We start from the raw sequence: 24165 nt of genomic DNA, 5'->3' as shown, positions 1-24165 counted from the left end.
ACTGTAATACTTCTCATGGTGAGCTACAAACTACAGCTGTTTATGCGTTGTAGAACGGTCGGGAAGAAAGAGGTGCCAACAGCCATTTTATTGATACATAACGATATACTGTATCTTTGGAACAATACTACTTACTCATATTTGATTATACATGCATAAAAAAGCTCAGCAACCGAACACGCTAAAAAACACTCGACTTAGATGTGTTAACGTCAAACTGAACATCGCTCTTTAAAACGTTGAGCCTTCACTCTTGCATAGTAAGATTACCAACCTTTCACAATATTTATTTGCAGGGGACTTACTTCCTTCGCTACTTAAATGACGGTAATGAAGTTGCAACCAGGCTTAGCACAACATTTGTGTGCGCTTCCTTAACTCTGCTCATCGTTCTCAGAAACTACATGCCAGTTCGACGGAACAGTTGACCTTTCGTCACTGGAGCTTCGGTCACTGATGGTAGCGATTACTGATGGTTTCACAGAACCCTGCCGGCAGTGAGCACCATCCAGGTTTGACGATGTTTCGCATCACCGCAACAACTTCGGCGTCGTCCATGATGCTCCAAGAACCGGGCCCACTCAGGAACTCCTCCACACTCATGCTCAAGAATCGCAGCTTGGGAAAGAAGGGACGCATAAGCGTTTTCAATTCGTGCGGTTTGTCTGTCTGCAGGCTCCGCACGCGCTTTTCTTGAACCCAGCCGAAAACGGCATTGACTACGCGGTCTTCGGGAACGTTCCTGATTTTGTCCACGATGCAGTGGACGGTTTCCTCGAGAGCAGTGCTGAATTCTTTCGAGGCAAGGGCATCACGAGCGATGCCTGAATTCAAAAGTGCTACCACGTCGTCATCCATGTCGAGGTAGCGGTTCTGCATGTGGTAGTCGATGAATGAGCACAGCCGCGCTGGATGAAGGTTCTTGCGGATGTAGACGCTGCAGGCTTTTTCAAGCTGTTCCACGAGGTACTTTTTTGCAGCGAGCCTGGCGCGTAACGCATCGTCGACGCTTCCAATCTTCGCTATTCCAGAATACAGGAACCTGCGCAGTAAGAGAGCCAGCTAAAAGGCAGCTCGACCGTGATCTTTCTATATCGCCGCGTATCGAAACGAAACGGTATACTTTTAACGCTTGCTCTAACGGCTTCTTGACTGCAAATATTGCCTGCGGCCATCCCAAACGTAATAAACAATACTTCGAGATTATTGTTGGGGAGCAATTCCCGCCATACTGCCGAATTCTGTAATGGCGGCATTTTGAGCCAACCAGAGATGCCGTAGCAGCCCTCTGGGCCAGTCACAGTTGACATGATGGCAAATCCGACAATATGGAGATATTTGACAGTGTCCAGAGTAGCACACCTGTTTTCTTCAATATCCTCGCCTAGTCATGCGCTACCTATCGCAATCAAGATTAATGACTTTTCGCGTTATCAGAGGCTATGGCAACGGCGGCTTTTTAATTTATAGAAAGAAATGTACGCAAGACGGCGCCTTGAAGTTTCCTCTCCTATCCTCTCGCAGTGCGAGTAGGCAGCGAAGTGTAGAAGAGATGGCGGCGCCGGCGGTTGCGTCGCGCAAGCGGATACCTGTGATGCGCGCAACGCTATCGATGTAAAGTCCCTATATAAGAAAAGTACCGCCATCCTTTGATAAACGCCGCTTCTCTCTCTCCTGTATCTCCGATTGAACGATGATAGCGCGCGCTTTTCACTTCTTTATATTTTCTTTTTTTTTCCGCCTCAGAGCCATGTTGAAAGTCCTCTGCGCAGCCGCAGTCGCCGGCGGCGGCGGCGGCGCGCGCCCGGCCTGAAAGCTTCAACGTGGACTTTCTAGGTGCGCCACCGTCGACTTGGCTTTCGCAAGCAAAAAGTAAAGAAAAAAACAAGCGCTTTAGGAGAGGAGGCGGCGGAGGAAAGAGTAGATGGCGGTACTTTTCTTATATAGGGACTTTATATCGATGATGTTCGGCCGCTTTTCCGCCAGACCAGTCGGTCTGCGTCACTTGCGTTTCCCGAGATAGCGATAACGCGGCCTAGAGCGTGCGCTCACCACCACTAGTAGGTCGCGTATGTTGTCCCAAGGTAGAAAACAAGCGCGTGGGCGTCAGTATACGCACGCTCATTCCATTTCCCGAGGACAGGCATACTAGCTAATGAAGCAGACGACAGCTTGGGCGCATGCAGACGACGGAAGCGAGAAACGATTTTGATAGGAAAATCCTACACTTTGAGCTAGCTTTTTTATTTTTACTGGAGCGGAAAACTGTTTTGCTTTATCAAGAACGCTAGGTTCAATGCCTACATTACAGTTTCTTAAGGGCGATTTATAGTCCGACATAACGCGAGCGCGCCCGCGCGCGCACGCAAGCTACGTCACGTTGGCGAAAACGAACCCCTCTATTGACCCTTTTCGCAGCGATCCCGTGGGCGCTGCCATGTTTGATCACGTGGTGACGCGTCCATTGCTTGCCTCAACAGCCTCCGTTGCCTTCTTGTTTACAATGGAAGTGTATGACGCCGGTGCGGCTTGGAAAACCTCTGTTTTCGGAGATATCGTGGACGGTGACTATGTGGACGACAGGATGCTTTGATCACAGCTTCAGAGAACATGCAAAAGCGATTTCGGAGCTGATTAAGCTATGTCCAAACGGCGCAAGCAGCGTATAAGGTGCTTGTTCTAAAAGCGGGGCTAAATATGTATTTCAAGCTATCCAAGCTTTCCGATTATGAATTCAGTGAGGATTAGTGTATTTTGCTCTTTGTTCTTTATTCGGCAAATATTTTGAAGCAGTGGCTTGCCAGTTTCTGACTCAGTGAAGTTCCTCGGTGCGGCCACTGTCTGCTTATTTTCTGCCTAATCGCTCGATCGCGGGTGTGCTCAGTTCCGATAGATTTGTTCTTTCTGCGCACAAAGCTTGAAACATAGCTGTTTTGTACATTGAGTACCTTGTAGCAAATATATTACAGCTATAGTAACTCGCATACTCTTGTGGACCGTCACGAAACATTCAGCTTCGACCATTCGTGCGCCATATAAGGTGTAGTCCGTCATTTATTGTGCGTATACAGTGCGCGCATATATTCAAGTGTGCGCCCATTCACTTATTCTTGATACGTCGGTGATAGAGTGGGCGTAAGTTTTCCTGCCATTTGGGACAGATGTGTATAGATAACGTGCGCGAAACTTACTATAACAGGAAGCGGCGCTACTCCCTTTGTCATTGTTTAACGAGTGGTACTCACTCTTGCCGACGTTCTGGAGATGAGGCCCTTTTTTTGAAGGTTAGCAATACAAGGCTAGCGAATGAGCAAATTTCTGTATCCTCGAGGAAAGCCGTACGTACATCACGAAGTGCCGGTAACACGTTCGGACAGTTGCAGCAGCGGTCCGCGAACTTGGCGACGCAGATTCATCCTGTTCCTTAACATGCCAGTCACTATTTTTGCAGCCAACTATTGAACACGTTTTCAATCCACATGATTCAATCTAGCATGATTGGAGCACAGTGTGTTAGCGAAAACTCAGTTGCATTTCCAACAGCGGATCGCACAGAAGCAAGGTAGAAGCGGTAATGGTTTCGTATTCGTGCGTAGTCGCTGAGGAGAGCTATGGCGCATAAAGCCCCTATATTTATAAAAGTAGCGCCATTATTAGATCTTGCCGCCACCGCGCTCACCCCGGCGCTTCCTCCTCGCCCTCTCTTAGCAGCCTCCTGTCGCCCCAGCCTCCTCCGCTCCCCCATTGACCAATCCGTGTCACGTGGAAGATCGCGTCGCGCTTTTGTATATTTTTTTCTTTCCAGCGCGCTCCGACTGCCATTCTCGGGCCTGTGCGACGAAAGTGCTGTACGCACAAACGGATCAAACGTGTTACGGACAAGAACTTCGTTGTGATGGCATGCTGCTGCGCCTTAAGTTGCCGCAACCGACAAGGCGAGGGCAAAAGGCTTTTTTTGTTTACCATCCGGCGTGCGCAAACGCTTGCTGCACACTTGATATTTGCGCCGTCTCGCATCGTCGCGTTGCTACTTCCAAAACGGCATTATTAAGACCAGTTACTGACTGACGAAGCAAAATCTCGCCTCAAAAACGTCTCCGCAGGGCGCGATCGAAGTTTTCCTCGGATTTCCTCTGGTAGCGCGTTAACTGTCGTCTGCCACGGCAGGCCCGACGCAAGCGGCGCCACTGTCGATATCGCGCCTCGATCGCGCTGGTCGCGCCGAGCGCGATAGTGGAACGGAGGAGGAGGGAAGTGGATGGCGCTACTTTTATAAATATAGGGGTTTTAATGGCGCACCGCCGTGAGCGCCACCTCGTTTCTCTAAAACCAACTGCTCCGCGAAAAGGGTCAATAGTTGAGCACGGCCGGGCTCGACTAGCGAGCCCGGCCGTGAGTTGAGCGCACCGGCGCAGCGAACGTAACCGGCGGCTTCCGACGCGCCCCGACGGGCCCGGCGCTGCGCCAACCCACAATGCATTTCGCGCGAAGAAATAAAGGCGCCCACGCCGCTTCGCCGACGGTCGCAGACAGCCGTTCAAAGCGGCGCGCGGGCTTGGGATCATTCTGCGCCTGCTCCGAAGATAACAGCCGATCGCGTTTCGGCTGGCGCAGCTTAACCGGCGTAGCGTAGCTGGCCGCGAACGACGCAGGCCCGCGCGCCGATAACGACGGACGACAAACGGGCCTTTAGGCAAAACGTCAAATTTGGTTCACGTTACGAAAGCAAATTGGGGCCACCAGCGCCATTTTGGAAGCTTCGCATTTACGTCAGCCTCGAAGAAAATGGCGGAATGTCCAGCATATAGCCCCGGTTGACCGCTCGAACTTCACATCTCTCGTCGCGTTCGGCTCCTAGCGGACGACGTGCTCGTAACAAAATAATTGACAGGAGCGTGTCGTCATTTTTACGTCACCAAAAACGACGAACTCAACGTCCAGGAGTTCACCGCTTGCCGATTGGCTGATCTCTCCCTCCCGTTGTCACAAATTTTGCATACTGCCACTTTGTGACGTTGCAGCAACCGAACAGAATGCGAAACGAACAAAGATCTCCGATCGCGCCCCTGTAGCCTATTCTATAACGAAATAATTTTGTATAATCATACTGCTTGTGCGACGCGAATAGCGGCTCTCGAACACCATAGATTACGCTGGACTGTACGATGAGTCATGTGTAAAAAACCGACAGACTTGACCCGTAGGTCAGATTTCAACGACCTACAACTGTGCTCACCGCTAACGTTGTGCTTTGATTGTAGCTTACTTTCTATGGATGAAAGTTCGCTCAAACAAGAGTTAACTTCTGAGCCTTAGTCATCGGCAGACTTATTTTTCACCGTCACGTCAACCTGGCAATATCAGTAAATATATAAACAAAGAAATGCCGTACAATGTACAATCAAAGACTGCCTGCACAAAAGCAAGGCATTCTATAGCGCGCAAAATAGTGAGTCGTCCATGCAACTTAGTTCCATGTATGGTTTACAAGACGCCAGAAACCTGAAAGCGTCCAAAATAATTCTCACCTGAGCAAAATCTCGAAACCATTTGGGTGGATGTCAGTGATGGCCACTTTGTATTTTTCAGCGAGGTCTCCAAACAACATGGCGCGGAAAACCTCGTTACGCATGGCCATGAACGTCTTGTGTACGCGGAACCGCCTCTCGTTGTGATCGGCGAATTTTACCACGAACTCCAAGTCTGCGAGGACCCCAGTGTCCAGAAAGTCTTCCACGTCAACCTGTGTGCAGAAGAGAGTACCGGAAAGAATGGCATTTTAAAGCTTGTTCTGTGTTCTTGAGTAACCACATTGGTTTTCGGTCGTCAATTTGATCACCACACGCGCTGCCATAGAGCACCGTGAAACTGCAAGGAAGCCATTATCACAACAGGACCCTAGTTGTGATAATGGGGAGAGAGATAGAATAAACATCTTTATTAAGAGATTATTTTAAGAGTTGTCTTCGGGGTGGTCTCCCCTTTCCAGGAAACCATAGGCTTTTTGCCGCTTCCACGGCCCTCGCTACCAGCTGGCGCTGGCTTGCGAGGGTGGAGCTGGCTAGCGCTGCACTGCACACACACTTATTGTTAGGTCACATAGAGAGCATAGAGGAAACAGTGCCAACGCTAGCGACGAGCTAAAATGCAACCTGGCAGTGAAGACCGGGATGCCGTAATGGCGAAGGCACTACTGCACGCCTCCAGTGAGCCTAATGAAAAAAAAAAGAAAGAAAGAAACATTTCGAAAGAGAGCAGACAATGGAAAATTCAACAAGGCTGGAAGAAAGCAAGTACATTCGCAGGGCTACACAACCCAAGGAAACCTGATCGCTGCTAATGCGAAGGGTTCCATGATGCTAGTGCATGGTAAACCGGAACTTAGAAGCTCGGTGGGATTTTCGAGAAGATCGGTCGCGTTGGGAAAGCTTGCATTTCCAATCATGGCAACACAGAAACGTTGCTTCAAATGGAGCCATGGTGCATGCGGTGTGAACCAACTAGCAAACCAACAAAATGGTGACACGACTTGGTCGCTTGATCTGGCTTTGTCAAGCTCTACGATAGCACTGGAGATTTAAACAGGCGTGACATTGGTGGCTGTGGACACGCCGTATCGCAATTTAGCGACCTTCTCCAAGTAGAATATCTAGAATTGTTTCCCGATAGGCACTGTCCATTACATAGCCCTTATTCGGAGTTTCCTACTCTCAATGTTCAAAGTCGTCCCCAACACAGTTTTCAAGAAAATCAAGCAGCACATTTATTTTAAGGACTCTACAATTTATTTCTTCTTTTATTCAAGCGTTTTCAAACATTTACAGGTGTACGAACCCTTCTTCTACCAAACCGGGTAGGGGCCAGTGTTCTTGATCGAGTTTTTGCTGAAGCGACGACAGCTGCAGATTTTATATCTTCTTAACGCTGCCGTTTTTCACCTCGCAAGTCGAGTGGCTTCATTCGAGTCAAAGGTTTATGTATTTCGCGTCCAAAGATGAGCATCGCAAGTGTGTTGCTAGTGCCAGCGTTCATTGCTGAACGATGTTTCAGTAACGAACGCGTGAGCCAGCTGGCCTTTTGCCCGACTTGATTGACTTCGAAAGCCATGAAGCTTACTTGGACATTTGTAGCATTATTTATGAAGCGCGTATTACGTTTTCTACAGTGCCGTTTTATAATATTGGTTTTATTTTCTCAAACACAAGGGACAGTTCATTGCCATGGCGTCTTTTTTTTTTTTGAATTCAAAATTGACAAAAACATTCTTTGCATTATGTTATTAATTTTTAATGAATGGTTCGCAACTCTCGCTTTTGCACTAATTTGCCGAATAAAACGATGACAACAACAACCTTCGCGGGGCTCCAGCGAACGAATGCGAAATGCCTCCTATAACTGTAGCGCCAATGGCACGCGGGACCACGACAATTTACTTATTCAACTACGAAGCATTCTGAGAAACACGAATGAGTTTCCGTGCCACTTTACGCTAAAGTCGGGTGGATGAAAATTTTCCCTCTAATGAACTTCTTACCTCGAAATTAACTAAGATATAATTTTGAAGGTATAATTTATCGGTGTTAACTGATTTACTGTTTCTCTTTATTGCCTCTTTTCATCTTTGAAAACGTTAGCGACCGCTGTTCAACTCCCAGGGTATCTTGCTACAGGAGCAGACCCTTATATTGTTAGAGACAATTCAAGTGGCAGGTTTTGGTGTCTGAAAATAATGCCATCACGTTCCACACGCGCCTGTATGTACTACGCGCCTGCATGCAATCTGTAGACTACATGCAGGCGTCTACAGCAAAAAACTTGCAGCATAAATGATTGACGTTCCTCAAAGCGGAAAGCTGGCCTAGTTGGAATATCGCAGTTTCATACATTTCCAGCGCTTTAGAGAAAGAGGAAAAAATTGAGAGAAGATGACGAAAGAACAGGTAGGACGCTGGATGATTTGCTGTTTCTCGTCTTCTAGCGTTCTGATGTCCATATCTCGTTTTCCTGCTCCTCTAAACAAAGATTACATCACGGGATAGCAGCAAGTATCAACGATTCTTAGTAAGCTCATCCAAATTCAGCAGCACGTCGAGAAAGCGGTGTGTTGAGGAATGTTTCGTCGGCTGCATACTATTACGGGGACAGGTGTAGTGTAGCGGGCAACAACTGTATGGTACCGCCAGCGGTACCATACAGTTACCACTAGTACCACTAGTCACGATGGCCAGTCACCTTGACGCCGGCAACATGTTCTCCGAATCATCCAGCTCTGTAATCATAACTGCAAATTAGCACCGAAATCTCTGAGTGGCGCCCTTTAGCGTGTGACGTCAGTGGGAAGACTCCGCTGCCGCGCACGCTAGCTACGCGACGGCAACTTGAAGCTGTCGGCCGACGTGCTCTGCTCAAGCATTTCAAACGTGAGTCGCCAGGTTGGTAGAACAGTATAGACGGAATGTTGCAGGACGCTATTCCCTGCGAAATTGAGCGCAGTTGCAGTCGTCACCATGTTTAGGGTGGATTGCTCCTGGCGTCGAATGCCGTCTAGCTCCGTTTCATAAATTATGCTACCACCATGTGCTACGAAATGATTTAATTACGCAAACAATCTATGTTTCTCATCGCATTGATTATTATCTCAAAGTAGGGATTGTATCGTGCCACACCAATAGTATTTTTCGGTCATGTCTTCCGCGAACATCTCGGGAATGGAACCACCTTCCTCCAGATATCGTAACTATTACCAGAGTCCTTCTATTACTAATAACAATGCCTTTAAACCAACATTAGCTAATATTCTATAAATAGCAGCTTTTTGTACTCGGCAAACATTGTTACTGTCTAGATTTGCCGACCTGACTTTATGTTCCATTCATTTGCACCTTAGCTAACATTGTGTAATAGCAGCAATAATTATTTCTTCTTTTTATTCTGGCATACTGCATTCTTGTAACTTTTTCAAATTGTTCATATTACTTCCCTCTGCAATGCCCCTGGTCTTGAGGGTAATAATAAAAATAATAATAAAACCTTGCAGTCGGCCGCGCAACGCTTGAAACAGCGAAACTGGGCGATCGTAGCCCAACATTTTCCGGAAGTGCGCGCGAATTTTTCATCTTATTACTCATGATGATAATTTCTTTTCGCGCGTCTCGGACTTACGGCCGTCACTGCGCGTTGCATAGCGCAGCTTGCAACACCGACATGGCATTCCAATGCCAACACCGCGTTACAGGAGACCCGCTCCGTGAATGCGCCTCTCTCTTGCTCTCATAGACGAGGCAACCTAAAGGCTCGTTCACACCGGAGGCGGAGCGGCAAAGCGGCCAAGCGGGCTTTTCAAAGCGGCGAGGCGGCGACCGCGCGTACTTGTTCAGACCGCACGGCTCTCTTGGCTGCCCGCGCGGCCGAAGAGGCGGGTCATCTCGCGGTTTTGCGCGCGCGTGTCGCCATCTCGTGGCACCCTCTGTCTCTACCCTCGCCACCCGAGCGCCAGTGTACTCGAGCCGGCTGCTGAGATCTCGCGCCATATCTGACTGCTGCTTCGCGTGCTGACGCCTGTGATACCTGTGATGAGTTCAGACGAAGAGGATATGCTCGGCCTTTTAACGGTCGCGTCCCTGCTGGCGCACCATGAACGGCTGGAAGCGCAAGAAAATACACGCCGCCAACGTCGCTGGTGGGTCCGTCCCGCCCTGCAACAGCGAGCTGCAATGGGCCATGCGGACGTTTTGTTGCCGCACCTTCGGTCTCGCGACATAGAGTACTACAGAGAGTGAGTACCCATCATGAACTAATGAGAGTTCACTTAGTGTTTTAGTGATGTGTGCAACTGTAAATAATAAGTTGTACGTGTTTTTCATGGTGTCTGGCACATGTGTTTATTCTGCAGCTATTTGAGGATGTCCCCGAGCTGCTTCGACACTCTGTTGGAAATGCTCGGGCCAAGGATCAAGAAGAGTGATACGAACTACCGAAAGGCAATCCCTGCAGAACACCGGCTAGCTCTAGCAGTCAGGCAAGGGTGGTTCATATCAGACGCATTTTGCGCGTTTAAGTGCTTGTATTTTTACGTCATGCATAGAAATGATTGTTTTATCGTCATCGTGCAAAGCGACTTAACAGGGCTGTTGCCGAGCAGTTTTTAATTTAGCGATGTCTGTTGCCTCAGGTTCTTGGCGGCAGGGGAGACGCTACGCTCGTCGTCGTTTAATTTTCTGTCGGGCAGATCGACGGCCTGTGTCATCGTCTCTGAAGTATGCCAGGCGATTTGGGACATACTTGGACCCATATACGTGGCACTTCCGTCAACTCAGAATGAATGGTCAAAGGTAACCTGTCAGTTCATGCTTTATGTGGTAACTCTCTCTTACAAATGTTGGCCTGCACTAATTTACATTGTACATCAATATGTTCGCCACTGTTTAGTTGACATCAGTATGAATGAAACCTCACTATTATAGTTTCATATGTAACATCTCTCTTTAAAATTCTTTAAGCATCACAATTCGTTGCTTTGTATGACCTCAATTGCAGGTTGCGAGAGACTTCGAAGAGAAGTGGGATATGCCACACTGCCTGGGTGCCATAGACGGTAAACATGTGAACGTGGAGTGCCCAGCAAACTCGGGAAGCCGAGACAGGAACTACAAGGGTTCATTCAGTAAATCAGTGATGGCAATTAGTGATGCAAACTACAGGTATGTGTCAATTGATGTGGCTTTGTATGTCAGTAATTATAGTTTGAATAGGCGGCCCAGTTTATAGCGAATGCTGTGTATTTTTCCAAATGGAGGCTCAGCCACCGGTCGGCATGGTTCTATGCTATCTTACCGACAAATAATTGTATTCCATGTGTACTGCTTGTATCAAGGCACAATTATTCACCATTTACTTCTTTCGTTTCCCACAATACAGTAATCAAACTGTACTTGCTGAAGATGAGTCATTCGTGAAAACATAAATAGTTAGCCTAAAAATCAATATGAAAACTCATAGATCCCACTCATGCAAAAGTACACAATTTGACAGTAATGAAAAAATAACGGTCAGGAAAAATCAGTTTTGCTGTACCATAGTTGTATGCTAATTATTATGCTTAAATTTGATAGAAGCTCTGAAACCACTAATGTATGTTCTAACGAGTGTTTATCGCATTAACCGATACTGCTTGTCAATTTGTTTAAATTCACACCATTGGAATCCTGATAAACGGTGCCTGTCAAACATCAATGCTAACATTTAGAATGATTTTTTTACGTTGTAGCTTCCTGTATGTTGAGGTTGGCCACAACGGAAGCGAGTCAGATGGTGGCATATTCAGTAGAAGCAAACTGCAACCCATGGTGGTTGATGGCACTCTTGGAGTTCCGCCAGACACAAGCCTTGGAACAATTGGCAACGTCCCGTATTTTTTTGTTGGTGACGAGGCATTTCCTCTAAAGACATACATGATGCGGCCATATTCTAAGAAAAGTAAGTGGAGATATTATAAATGCACATTTTGTTTATAGTAGAGCCATGGCCTTGCCATTGTTAAACCAATAATGCAGTTCAGCATACCATTGATCACTTGATAACATTGCTTTGCTTCATATTGCATATTTACTAAGTATTCATTTTGTCAAGAAATGCGCAAGTGAACTTGTGGTATACAGTGTAAAAAGACATAAGAAATTAGTGTATTTTGCTGTATGTACCAGCACTACTGACAATTTAGAGTACAAGTACTTACAATTGATTTGCAAGTTAGCACCAAAAGAACGTTTGTTTTGACGAAGGATTTCTGCACAGCTCTAATGTTTTTTTGGTTGAGGTAATATCATAGAAAGCATCAGAGGAACTATGCACTTGAGTGTAAATTGAAGATATCAGTGTTAAGAGAAAACGTACAAGTGATTGTACACAACAAATTATGTCATATGGGTAGACGCGTGTGGTGCATCATGTTTTTGGCAAGTCAGCTTCATTGCAAGACATATGCTTTCTTACAGGTCTTCATTCTATTCTCACTGGGAGCACCACAGCTTCCACAGCCCAATCCTCCACTACACAAAGCAGTGCAACCAGCCAATTTGAGGAGCTGCACCAAAAGAGGATATTTAATTATAGGTTGAGCAGGGCTCGTAGAGTAGTCGAAAATGCTTTCGGTATACTCGCTCAGAAATGGCGAATTCTTCGTCGCCCCTTTAAAGCTAAAGAAGAAAACATCAAAAAAATTGTGTCTGCCTGTGTGGCTTTGCATAACTTCCTTCTGAAGGAGTCGCCTGCTTCGCGAACTATGTACTGTCCTCCAGGCACCACAGACAGTGAAGACTGGCAAGGCAACCGAACAGATGGGAGCTGGAGAAGCGATGGTGTAGTCAACGGTGCACTGGCTACATTACCCGGCACAGGTTGCAACTCGGCAAGGTAAGCACGGCTTAGGTAGAAGTTTCCTTTGCATGCATCTAAGGTATAGCCGTATCCCAAACCACAATGAGAAATTGTTTTGCCTCAATATCACGATTGTCTCGAAATATCTTTTTACAGGCTTGCTTATGCCATTCGCGATAAGCTGTGCAGACATTTCATAACAGAGGACAGGCTGCCATGGCAGGTGAAGCATGTGAAAGACTGCAGATGGTAACCAGACAAGTAAGTTTATGCTTTATTTCCACAGCTTGGACAATATCACGGTACAAAAGTACTACCAAAGAAGTGTAAACAGTGTGATACAAATTACCAAGCTATTTTCTAACGTTGCCTTTCCGCTGCCTATACTTAATAAGTGCGTACCAAATGGAAATTCGGTTCGAACTATGCATATCTGTATACAAACATGCAAACAATGCATTTTCGACACAAATATAAGGAAAAACAAACAGGCGAAACCATCCGAAGTCATGTCAACCAACACGAATTTTTATTATGAAAACACAAAATTTTGGCATTATTGGCAGTCCAGTCATTCTGAATTTTCTCGCTCCCTGGCCTCCTTCACTTTATTGTACACTAAATTTTGTACTGCATTCATTGTATCAAACTGGTCGTTTAAAGACAATGTACGGAGCATTCCAACTATCGTAAGTCCAAAATGGTAGAGGACATCTTTTTGTTGGTCTCGGTTTTCCCGCGACGTTTTAATGTGGCTCAGACATTCGACTGCCACGTCCATAGATGTTGGTGTTTGTTCAGAAGGCCTGCAAATAAAAATATGTGTGTTTTCATAATGTCCTGCACAGAAATAGGTCACAACTTACGTCTTTCGGTTTCTTGATGTTCGACGTGACTTCTGTGACCTTGATGCACTGTTGAAAAACTTAAATTAATCAATGCATTTCCCATTGTTTGAACACACCATGTGCAGCAACAACAACACTGTCCTTGCCTTTTGTTCGCCTCCTCCACTTCTGTTTCTACTGTATCAGTCTCTGGTGGTCTGCATGAACAATTGCCGAAATTATGAGCTGTGTAGCGCTTCACAAACTTATGTGAAAATACTGAGTGCTTTGATTGCATAAGTTAACCAATAGAAATTTAAAACCATTACATTTCAGAACTGTCAGTCGTTGCAGCTCGACGACCACTTCTCTCGGATGAGCTGCTGCCACACTTCTCCAGGTCCACTGCATCATCTTCAAAGATGTCGTTCCACAAAAACTCGTCTTCGACGTTGTCTTTGCTTGTGGCAGGTTCCTCAGAGTGACATTCTGCCCTGTATCAAGCATAAATAAACTCCTTTTCCATGTGAACTCCAACAATGTCCTAATTACTCTTGCCAGATGTGTACAGTTGCGCCCACTGAGTTTCAACATGTTGTCAGGGCTCAAAGTGAGGTCAGCACAGCAAAGCAGCGCCAACATACCAATATTTGCTGAAGCATACACTGTTTCTGCTACTGGTATTCTCAAAACCAATTTAACGTTTAGCAGCATAACCGTCCAGGCTTGGGGCCCCTTCAACCGTGGACAACGTGTTGCAACTCATATTGAGCGCGACTGTAAGTCTTGCAAAGCAGGAGAAAGCAACTAGTCTCTCAAATTACGCGGGTACAGTACGACATCACATACTTAAAAAAATTTTCAACGACGGATACACTATACGATTAATTTGAAGTTACTTACCCTCTGGTCTGCTCAAAAGTGATGTTGCTGCATATGCTGTAAGAACAGTATGAAGACACAAAATGAGTGTACTCATCCACAAAATGCTGTGATTTCAGAAGGCTAAAGTCAGCATATTTGGTGTCGTAGCATTTGACACTACGAACTATAAGCGACAATAAATAGGCACAACCATGTGGAAACTAAGAAATTGGTGTAAGGAAACTTACATGGGCTCCTCGTACACTTTCTCCATTATTGGCAGCATCGCCTCAAAATGCTTCCACTTAACGGAGGGAATGTCCTTGGCTCCGGCCCCACTTTTGCTTTTGTCCTTGATTTTGGTTTTCAGTTTTGTGAAGGTGTCTTTTAAGTTTTTAAACTTTGTCTGGCAAGTTGTAGCTGCAAATGAAGAAAAACATTTACACCACACAGTACAATGTTGCACAGCTGTGCGACTCAATGTGAAGCAATACATCTCCTATTTTTTGAAGCACAAGTCAAACCAATATATAGCTCTTTTTTTTTCGTGCATAAACTGTAGTGATTCGGCAGGCACACTCAACAAAAGTAACAAAAATAAATATTATGCGAGCCATATTCTCTCTGCAATTAGACGCAAAACGGAAGAAAACGACACTTAATACATCTGTTTGCATTCACGTGTGCGAGTGCTGCACCGACCGCCGAGCTGTCAGAAATTGCAGAAAGGGATTCGGCAGATTTAGCGTTGTTCGGTGTCATATCGGGGCTTAAGATAACGCAAAGCTGGAGCGAGTCGTGCCGTCTCCTGTTGTGTGTGCGGGCCGACGCTGCGGGCAAGCCGCCTGATACGGCGAGCGCGCCGAACTTTGCCGGTTTTTGAATACTGATCATAACTGCCAGCGAAAGCGCAGTGGTTGTCCTAGGAAACGCGCAACTCCACAAGACTGTCGGACTTCATGGAGAGGTTTTCCGCATACAAGTTATCAGCCGAAATATCTCGTACTGGCCGTTGAAACACGCGCTACGGAGAGCCAAAAGAAAGAGGCTCTATTAGCTGAGCGTAGCTTACGTAACAGCCGCTCGCAGATGTAGCGTCCCGAGAGAGCGCATGGAACTGCATAGATTTCGTGTTCTTGACGAGCGCGTCTTGCCGAGACACTGTGAGCTTGGCTGCAAAACGGTGGCGGAACCAAGTGGACGCAACTTCAAGCGCCGGTCAGTTGGCTTCAAGTGCGGAGCCCGAAATGTGTTCACGTTCCGCCGCTCGCACGATCGTTCTGCGCACGCACACTGCAGTTCTGCGTGTTAATTGAGTCACGCGCACTAGACCTCCTTCTACGCGTTTATGTGTAAATCGCTAGCATTCGACGGTCTCACCGGTGCGGAACGTAAATGCCCAGCTAGAATGCTATCAACGAGATGTTGTGCACTTACCAGTCACACCCAAATCCGCTGCAATCTTCATCCATAGCTCCTTTTTGTACTCTACTTCCTTGTAGCGAGGCAGCGACTTGTCGTAAAGCACCGGGTACTGCTTAATAGCATCTAATAAAAGCTCCGCACAGAACACAGCCGTTTGCTCAGACATGATGGACGCCATTTGCATTATTTCAACCGCATGTGTACGTCAAGGATATACATCAGCGCCACCGCCGCAGTGCGTTTTGATTGGCTGCGGCAAAGCGGCGAGCTTGGGCGGGCGGCAAAAAATCGGTCCGGGGGCGATCGGACTAGCCGCCTCGTTTTCCGCCCGTTTTTCGCCGCCTGGAGAGGAGGTTTTCCCCGCTTTGCCGCTTAGCCGCTTGGCCGCTTTGCCGCTCCGCCTCCGGTGTGAACGAGCCTTAAGGTTTGCCAGCGCGGCACCAGGGTCGAATGCTCCCCTGGCGGAAGGATGGAAGTGTCGAAGGTCGCCGCTGGGCCAGCGTGCGCCTGTGTTCTCTATGGCACAAGCGCTCGTGCGCGTTGTTTTCGCGACGGCGAGCGCGACCTCATCAACCAGGAAAGGTGGCACGCAATACTGCTGTGTTGTTGATTGCCACAACAGCCTTGAAAGGTCGAAAGCCGCCCGTGAAGTTCTACAGAATTCCGGGGAGATGGTACGAGAAGGACAGACGACAAGCGTGGATAACTGCAGTGCACCGAGTCAAGTTAGTCACGTACTTTCGCATTCGCGTGCAGTATCACGGCCGCTCGATAAAAACGCAATAGTAATATGCCTGTATTTAGCACATAGCCCTTTGTTTGAGACGTGTCGCGTAATTGAATCGTACAGTGACATCCGCCATGTTATCTTAGCGGTAAATGCATACGTGTTGCGCCGCTAACCTCGACGACGCGAACTCAATTCCCGGCCACGGCGGCCGCATTTCGATGGGGGCGAAATGCAAGAATACACTTGTTACCGTGTACTTTGATTTTAGTGCACGCTAAAGAACCCCTGGTGGTCAAAGTTATTCCTGAGACCCTCCATTACAGCGTGCCTCATAATGATATCGTGGTTTTGGCAAGTAAAAGCCCCGAATTTAATTGGTTGTACTGTTCGTTCACTCGCGATCGGTAAGGACGAGCTCAAGAGATTTATATCCCCTTTCCAAACGCAGCAACTTAAATTGCTAGTTGTGCAGGCAACAAAAGGGGCCGCGCGCTACTTGTCTTTTGTGTGGTGGCAATCCGTATTTAATGCAAGCTGCGGTCATCGCGTGCGTCGGTAAGTGTGGATACACACGCGAGGGCAAAATCCCGCCTGCTCCGCGGACAAACAATGACGTCAGCACTTGAATCCGGCGCAGCCGAGTTAGGTCGCATTCGCACAGCCAGTCTTTTGCGGAATCCGCGTGCTTACTCTCGACTCCAACGTTTATTAGCAGCTGCGCGTTTGCATACTCGGCGTGCCCTATATGCAATAGTGCTATGAATCCCTCAACAAGAAGCAAAAGAGTGACGGTTGCCTCGTCACTAAGCGTTTTTTTTTTTTTTTTGTGCACCTCACTCATGTTGAAGTCACGCAGGCTGAGCGGTTTGAGTAAAAAGAACTGCGCGCGCAACCACGACTCGCCTTTCCCGCTGCATCACAACAAAAGACAGGCGGTCACTGCTGCACAACGAAATCACACGTGGCTCCAAGCCGATAACACGCCATCGTAGCCACGCCAATGCGTCCGATGTTATCAGATTTGACGCTGACTACGCTAAATTGAGGTCAGACGACCGCCAAACGGACGGATGGAAATACCGGCGAGCATTTTCAATCCGGACAGCGAGCGGAGGAGCCCGGACTAGGCGAGGGCGGCACGTTTTGATGACGTGCGCGTCACGTGATACGCCATCCGCTGCGAAAATTCCTCCTCCGTCCGGTCGTGTGAATCCACCTTAAGCGGCAGATCGGAAAGCAGCTGCCCGAGACGTGCGCGTTATGTTTGTTGCTTGGCCCTGCTTTCTAGGTTCACAATATCCAAGCACATTCTTCCTGCTTCACTCTTCCCGCCAAGAATCTTACGTTTCGTGTAGTAGCCGCCCATCGGTGTGAGCGTACTTTAACTGCGGCGGGGCATTCGCCTGACGAGAAAGTAGATTTGCTTTGATGAGGCACGTATCGCTAATGCTTGCGCTCGTGCTGCTGGTCCCAAGGTAATCGCTGGTTACCGTGATCTGGGTTCATTTCGCGGAGCAGTCTGTACGAGCGATTTCTCATGAGCAGTGAAAAGATACCTTGCTCACTAATGCAACGAGTTGTCATGACTCTAACATCTGCATTGAATAAGGCATGATATACATTAAATATTTATACAGCAGAATATAAGGCATGGGCATATGTAGTACTTACATCGTTAATTAATTTGTTGGCTTATTGGTGCCTAATTCATGTTTCTTTCTGTGCTCACAGTGCTGATGCCACTCCCTGGGAGCCATAATGAGAGCAGCCGTGTGTGCGCGCCCAACGACCAACGAAACCAACCGCATTCGTAAACCTCTCTGCACATGTTTGCAAGCATGCATGACCCCTTTGTGACTGCATCATAGAGAAATAAAAGTGACTAAATTACTGAATTCTGTGTGTACCTCTAAATGTCCTATACGAAATTGTCGGACCCCTGCGACACGCACTTGGCCTTCACTGTCACATCACCGCCCAAAATTTGTTCAACGCCATACACGTGTGGAAGCAGACGCTCTCCTTTATTGAGGTTGCCGCCACGAAAAAAACCTGTCGGCGTCGACAAACTTCTTGAAACCGCTTTGCAGTCTTTGCATCGTTGTTCAAAAAGCACGCGATCTGCCGCCGTCGAAAACGGAGCGCCGTGAGCACTAGCAGAGAAGGAAATTTTCTTTTATTTATTATCGGTTTCGTCCCCATATGCGATTCATTTCTTTTTTGTTCGTTTATCATACTACCAACCACTTTGTGGTCTATCCACCACATTCTGTTTGTGCCATTATCCAAGGAATGATCATCATCAGAGTGTGGATTCCCGACCACCACCAGGGCTGGTCGCAGGCGTTACCGCTCCACGCATTATAGGATCTGCACTGTTTAAAGGGGCCCTGAACCACGCCTCGAGCTTGGCGAAATAACGTAATCCGCAGGTAGCATACGCTGCTGTGAACATTTCAGCCAAGTACTGTTGTACACGGTGCGTGGAGCTCGCAAGAGCGTAGTCACCTTGTCTCAAACACTCTCTATTCAACAGAAGTAATGTTTCTCTTTATTTTATGGACGCTTTTTTTCGTAATAAAGCGCATTCCCATACGCAGCTGCTATTGGTGGCTACAGTCGGCTACGTAGCGTAGATACCGCGGCCGCCGCTGGGTGCCGCAACGAGTCCACTGGCTAAGCGCACTGCAGCTCGCCGAGGACAACCGCGTTTGGCTTACGTTTAGCACGTCGTAGCCACCAAATCGGAAGTCGTGGCATCTACGTTAACATCCAAATTGAACTTTGAACTGCGCTCCACGGTGACATATAGAAGGCGGAGCGCTATGGCCACGGCCCATTCCGTCGTAGCCTTCGCAGTGCAAGGCATTGGAGAAGGAACAGGAGCACAGCGGAGGCCGTGTTTGACTAGCAATAACTCCACTTCTGCTGAAGGTATTGATGTACTTTTTGCGACAAAGTATTTCTGAGATAGCCTATTTTCACTTCAAATAACTTTCTCCGCTTCCATAAAACGTGGTTCAGGGCCCTTTTAATAAAGGTGGCCGCAGTCGCCTTCACAACGACCTCCACAATCGCGATAACCCTGACGTTAGAAATCGTGCCTTCAGGATGTCCCTGGTATGCCGCACAGCCATGTAAGTGGCAATATTCGTGCGCAGCCGCAGAACAGTCAAGTGTAGGATGTGTGTACGGAACAGTAGACCTCACCGGATTGATTTCGGGCCCCTGTAGTTGCACTCTGCAGGTAGGGCAGCCTGAAAGAAAAAGTGTATAGTGACACCACCGCATATTCTCAGCGCTATAGAAAGTTCATATTATATATGTTTTAATGCAATATCGTTAAGGGCCTCATGTCGCAGAAAATCAGAGCTGCTGCCGACGCCGTCCACGTTTCGCCGCGTTTGCGCCGAACGCGCGCGGTGTCCGTGACTGCAGCAGGCGCCTCTGGCGGCCGCTCCGTAAGTTTCGACCAGCCACGACCCGGCAAGTGTGTGTGTGTGGGGGGGGGACGCAGCTTGGTCGTGACGGTACCGGGGAGATAAAGCTCGGAGCCGCCGCGACAGTGGCAGAACTCTTGTTGACCATTGGCGAGTACATGTAGCCTTGACAAGGCACGACCAAAGAAGATCCGGACACCCGAAGAAGAAGCTGCTCATTTTGAAGCGCGTCGCGCGGCCAAGCGAGACTCTGCGCGTCGGCGGTGAGCCGATTCAGAACACTGAGCCTAGCAGCACTTAGCATTTCCTAGTAAAACATGGAAGAAGCTTGGTCGATCACGAGCTCCGCTGTTTACTCCAGCCTTGCGCCACTGGTGCAAGCTGCCAACGTTTTTTTTTAATTAGGGTTTTATTTAGGTGCGATTGCCATGTCTTCCTATAGAAAGTAAGCAGATGTGGTCTGACATCTACTTCGCGTTATTGATTACACTGCACGGTAGGCCTCACACAGTTGAAACTCGATTTAACGAAGTGATGACCACGCTCGAATTATTTCGTTAAATTGGGAAATTCGTAAAATCGAGAAAGGGTTTTAGGGCCTTCTAAAGCTAGAATTATAACGTAGCGATACCCAAAATCTACCGCGGCATTGTATTTGCCGCCAACCCACACCTGCGCGTGTGAATAGTCAGCGAGGGCGGCCCGAATTGCTTGTGCGATGCAGGCCAAATAGACGGTCACGTGAAGCTATGACAGGCTGCTGACATGCAAAGACGCGCCGCTGTCGCAAGGACCTTGACTAGGGCGCGTAGGTGTTTTAACGCGTTTAAAATAGTTAGAACGCACGCTCGAAGAAAAGCCCGTCTGTGTCGATGGAAATTAGAAAGAAATCACCGCTTCTTTAACTCATTTATCTCAGGAAAAACTTCGTCAAATCGGCTTTGGTAGCCATTCGTTTTGTCATTTCAAATTGATGAGACCATTGAACCCTATGGGTACCTGCCGGGGAATGGTAGCCTCTTCTTTAGATGGGGAACTTCGTAAAATTGGCTTTCGTTAGATTGAGCTTTAACTGTATCACCAAGCTAACGACTCAAGGAAATTTTTCTGCTAGTATTTCTCCCACATCATGTTTCCAGCTTGAAAGCTTATTTGGTGTTAAGCGTTTTTATGTTTTTCTATTACTTGGACATTTTATTTACCTCGTGTATTCCTTCCAAGTTGTTTTCGCATATAGTATAATTTATGTGCGTTTTTCTGCGGTATCTTTGACAACTCAATGTAACCCTCCTTACTCAGGAGCGACCCGAGCAACAAATAAAACTGTAGAAACTTTTTTCTGGGATCTCTGTGGACCTAAAGATCGAATTGTGGCGTTTAACGTCCAAGGAAACACTAGAAAGCTCTATTTGAGACACCATAGTGGCGGACAGCGTATTATTATTTTTGGCCACCTGTTTTTTTTTGTTTGTTTTTTTGGGGGGGGGGGGGCAAAGGAAGCCGCAATAAAATGTTCACACTCGTTCCTGCGTTTTCTTTTTTATAACAATATTTTTTATTCTAACCTGATAAAGTGATGTCTGCCGAGTGGTCTCCTGTAGTCTGAAAGTGCGCTGAACAGAAATAATTTCCATGCTAACAATATTTTTGCATTAGCAAGTGGTAATGAGATTTACTTGCAAGAAAGTAGCGTAAAGTATGCTTGACGATTGCGAATCATGATAGAGCGTAGTGCAACTAATGTTCTAGATAAACCGCTTCTGATTGCACAAATTGGATTTTTTTTGGTCTGAAAAAAGCTTTATATATGCAACACCAGATGACTAAAACTATGAGCGGAATTTAAACTTTGCATTCGCCTATAATGTCACTTCGTCAACGCGAAATTTTCCGAATGAGCCCGCCGATTAAGCTTAATTTCCAAAGCTGCGTAGACTCTCATTTACTCGCTGGGCGGGATGTTTTATGACCGAGTCACGAAATAGTTTCTCTGCACGCGACGACAGTGATGATATGAATGTTTTTTTTATTAAAAATACGACAATTCTGGAATTTTACGAGCCAAAACAACCCTATGATTACGAGACACGCCGTAGCGGAAGACGCCGGATTCATTCTGACTATCTGATGCACCTAAATGCACCACGCGCACCTAAATTAGAGTAAACACGAGCGATGTCGCATTTCGCCAAATGCGGTTGCGGCGGCCGGGGTCGAATGAGCGACGTCGAGCTTAGCAACGCAACGCATAGCCACTGGTCTAACACATGGGGCGCTGATATAGAAGACAAATAAAATATACAACTTTTGTTGTCTTCCTAATGCAGTCATTTACAGAACTAAAACTAGAAAAAAGTGCGGACAGTAATGGGAGAGCGCCATGCTACGTAGCACGCAGTCAGAGCGCAAAAGAAAAAAAAAACGTGCAAATGAAGTTATTCTTGACGGAGCGTAGCAGATGACAAAGGCGGGTCCCCCTTCTGACGTCACCGGAGCGCCGTTCGCAGCGCCGCCATCTGTCGCGGACGAGGCTAATAGCAACTGAGCTGTCACCACTTGTTTCTTTGTGCGCTTAAGCGTTGAAGTTTGCCTATCGTCTCCCAATTCCTCCAGTTACCTCAACTCTCTCCCTCCAACGGCGGCCTCCTTGCTCGAATCTCTACAGCTGGACCCCAAATGTGCCGCCATATATATATATATATATATATATATATATATATTGTGAGCACAATATTTATCCTTCATCTTCGTCACCTGTACATAAGCATCATCACTGTGCGCGTCGTCTTCGTTCAGCGCGTGGCTCAGCCGAATAAAGGCGTCCAGACAACAGCTGTACTGCTGCCTTACAAAGTGGTGGAGCCTGCTTTCGATCCCCTAGACCTCTACGACATCGAGTTCCACTGGAGCTTCGTTCGGATCGCCGTTTGCTCCGCCTGTCCACTGCCATGACCCAAGTACCGCAACCCGGAGTCTCCAGCATCACCCCCTCTGCCCCCCAACCAGCCGCCTCCACATGGACCGTTACCGCCCCGCAGCGTGACCCCACTATATTCTCTGGTCTACCGCGCGACGACGTCGAGGACTGGCTGGAGAACTATGACCGAGTGAGTGGGTACAACCACTGGGACGACACTCAAGAACTTCGCCACGTCGCCTTCTACCTGTCCCATGTCGCGAAGACGTGGTTCTTTAACCATGAGAGCGCCTTGCCCGATTGGACCACCTTCCAGCACCATGTTCGGAAGATTTTCGGAACACCATCCATACGTTCTTATGTGTCAAAGCGGCAGCTCGATGCGCGCATGCAACAACCAGGGGAGACGTACCCTTCGTATATTGAAGACGTCCTTTCCCTTTGCCGCCGTGTCGCCGCGGCAATGAGCGAGCCCGATCGTGTTCGACACATTTTAAAAGGCATTGGGCACGTTGCGTTTAACGCACTGGCAGTTAAAAACCCCACCACCGTGGACGATGTCATCCCGACCTGCCAGCATCTGGATACACTACAAGCCATCCGGTTACAGCCAGACGTCTGCGACACACAACCTTCTTTGGGTGCCGATTTGCGCACGTTGATTCGGGCTCTGATCCGCGAAGACCTTCAAGCACAAGGACTGTCGTACTCTGCTGTTCCTCAAGCTCACTCTACGTCCACTGGGCTACGAGACATCATCAAAGACGAGCTGTGGTTTACGCTGTGCGCCCTGACCCTCCGACGCCACCAAATCCGCCAGCCACGTACGCCCAAGTTGCTGCCATGAAACCTTTCGTGGCTCAACGTGCTCTTTCCGGTTCCTCAGAATGACGTAGCAGCCTTACGCCCCGTTCACCTGTACCTGCATTTTACGCCCCCTGGCGCTCCTCCCGCCCAATTGTTATTACTGTGACATTCGAGGCCACATCTCGCGGTTTTGTCGAAAGCGCCAGCAGGACGAACGCCGCGGCTACGATGCTTAATTACGAGAGGGATCTGGTGTCCTTTCCGAGCCAATACCAGCGCCGCCCTTCAACACGTTCCTTCTCCCCACCCGCTCCACCCGACGCTCCTCGAAACTACCGTCCGGACGCCGCCGCTCGCCTTCCCCTCTCCGACGCTCAACATCGCCTCTCCAGCCAGTCATCCACAACGACTACCAGGGAAAGCTGCATCGCTCGGACAAACACCACCTCCTGAGAGCCCGACCAATTTGTTATTAGCGTAGGCTGAAGGTGTGCCTGTTCGAGCATTAGTTGATACGGGATCCGCTGTTTCTATTATTCATGCCGATTTGTGCTCTCGTCTACGCAAGGTCACTACACCTTACCATGGCACTCCTTTCCGTAGCGGGAATAACCTTACGATACGGCCATCGGCACAGTGTACCGTTCGAGTTTTTATTGATGGGATCCGCCACCATATTCCGTTCGCAGTGCTGGCTTCCTGCGCTTATGTGCTCCTTCTTGGTTGGGACTTTCTTTCTGCCGCTGCCGCTTCATCGCTTGGCGACAACGCCTTGCCACA

General features: G+C 47.9%; 3 protein-coding genes across 3 annotated transcripts; 1 reads left to right on the top strand and 2 right to left on the bottom strand.

Annotated features, from left to right (window-relative positions):
• Positions 1–450: 450 nt before the first annotated feature.
• LOC119459153 (BTB/POZ domain-containing protein 2) lies at positions 451–9530 on the bottom strand. The gene is made up of 3 exons (XM_037720982.1): positions 9477–9530; positions 5529–5743; positions 451–1042 (listed from the first exon to the last, which is right to left on the bottom strand). The coding sequence occupies exons 1-3, from the start codon at positions 9528–9530 to the stop codon at positions 451–453; spliced, it is 861 nt and encodes a 286-aa protein (XP_037576910.1).
• On the top strand, positions 9293–13668 carry LOC125946961 (uncharacterized). The gene is made up of 6 exons (XM_049671185.1): positions 9293–10331; positions 10537–10700; positions 11267–11475; positions 11994–12411; positions 12532–12636; positions 13539–13668. The coding sequence occupies exons 2-5, from the start codon at positions 10567–10569 to the stop codon at positions 12626–12628; spliced, it is 858 nt and encodes a 285-aa protein (XP_049527142.1). The 5' UTR covers positions 9293–10331; positions 10537–10566; the 3' UTR covers positions 12629–12636; positions 13539–13668.
• On the bottom strand, positions 12645–15908 carry LOC125946962 (uncharacterized). The gene is made up of 6 exons (XM_049671186.1): positions 15504–15908; positions 14315–14486; positions 14106–14141; positions 13532–13696; positions 13242–13420; positions 12645–13181 (listed from the first exon to the last, which is right to left on the bottom strand). Exons 1-6 carry the CDS (start codon positions 15673–15675, stop codon positions 13132–13134), a joined length of 774 nt encoding a protein of 257 aa, XP_049527143.1. The 5' UTR covers positions 15676–15908; the 3' UTR covers positions 12645–13131.
• Positions 15909–24165: the final 8257 nt, after the last annotated feature.

Source organism: Dermacentor silvarum, chromosome 7, assembly GCF_013339745.2.
Source record: "Dermacentor silvarum isolate Dsil-2018 chromosome 7, BIME_Dsil_1.4, whole genome shotgun sequence".
NCBI classification, from domain to species: domain Eukaryota; kingdom Metazoa; phylum Arthropoda; class Arachnida; order Ixodida; family Ixodidae; genus Dermacentor; species Dermacentor silvarum.
This window is presented reverse-complemented; position numbering and strand designations above follow the sequence as displayed.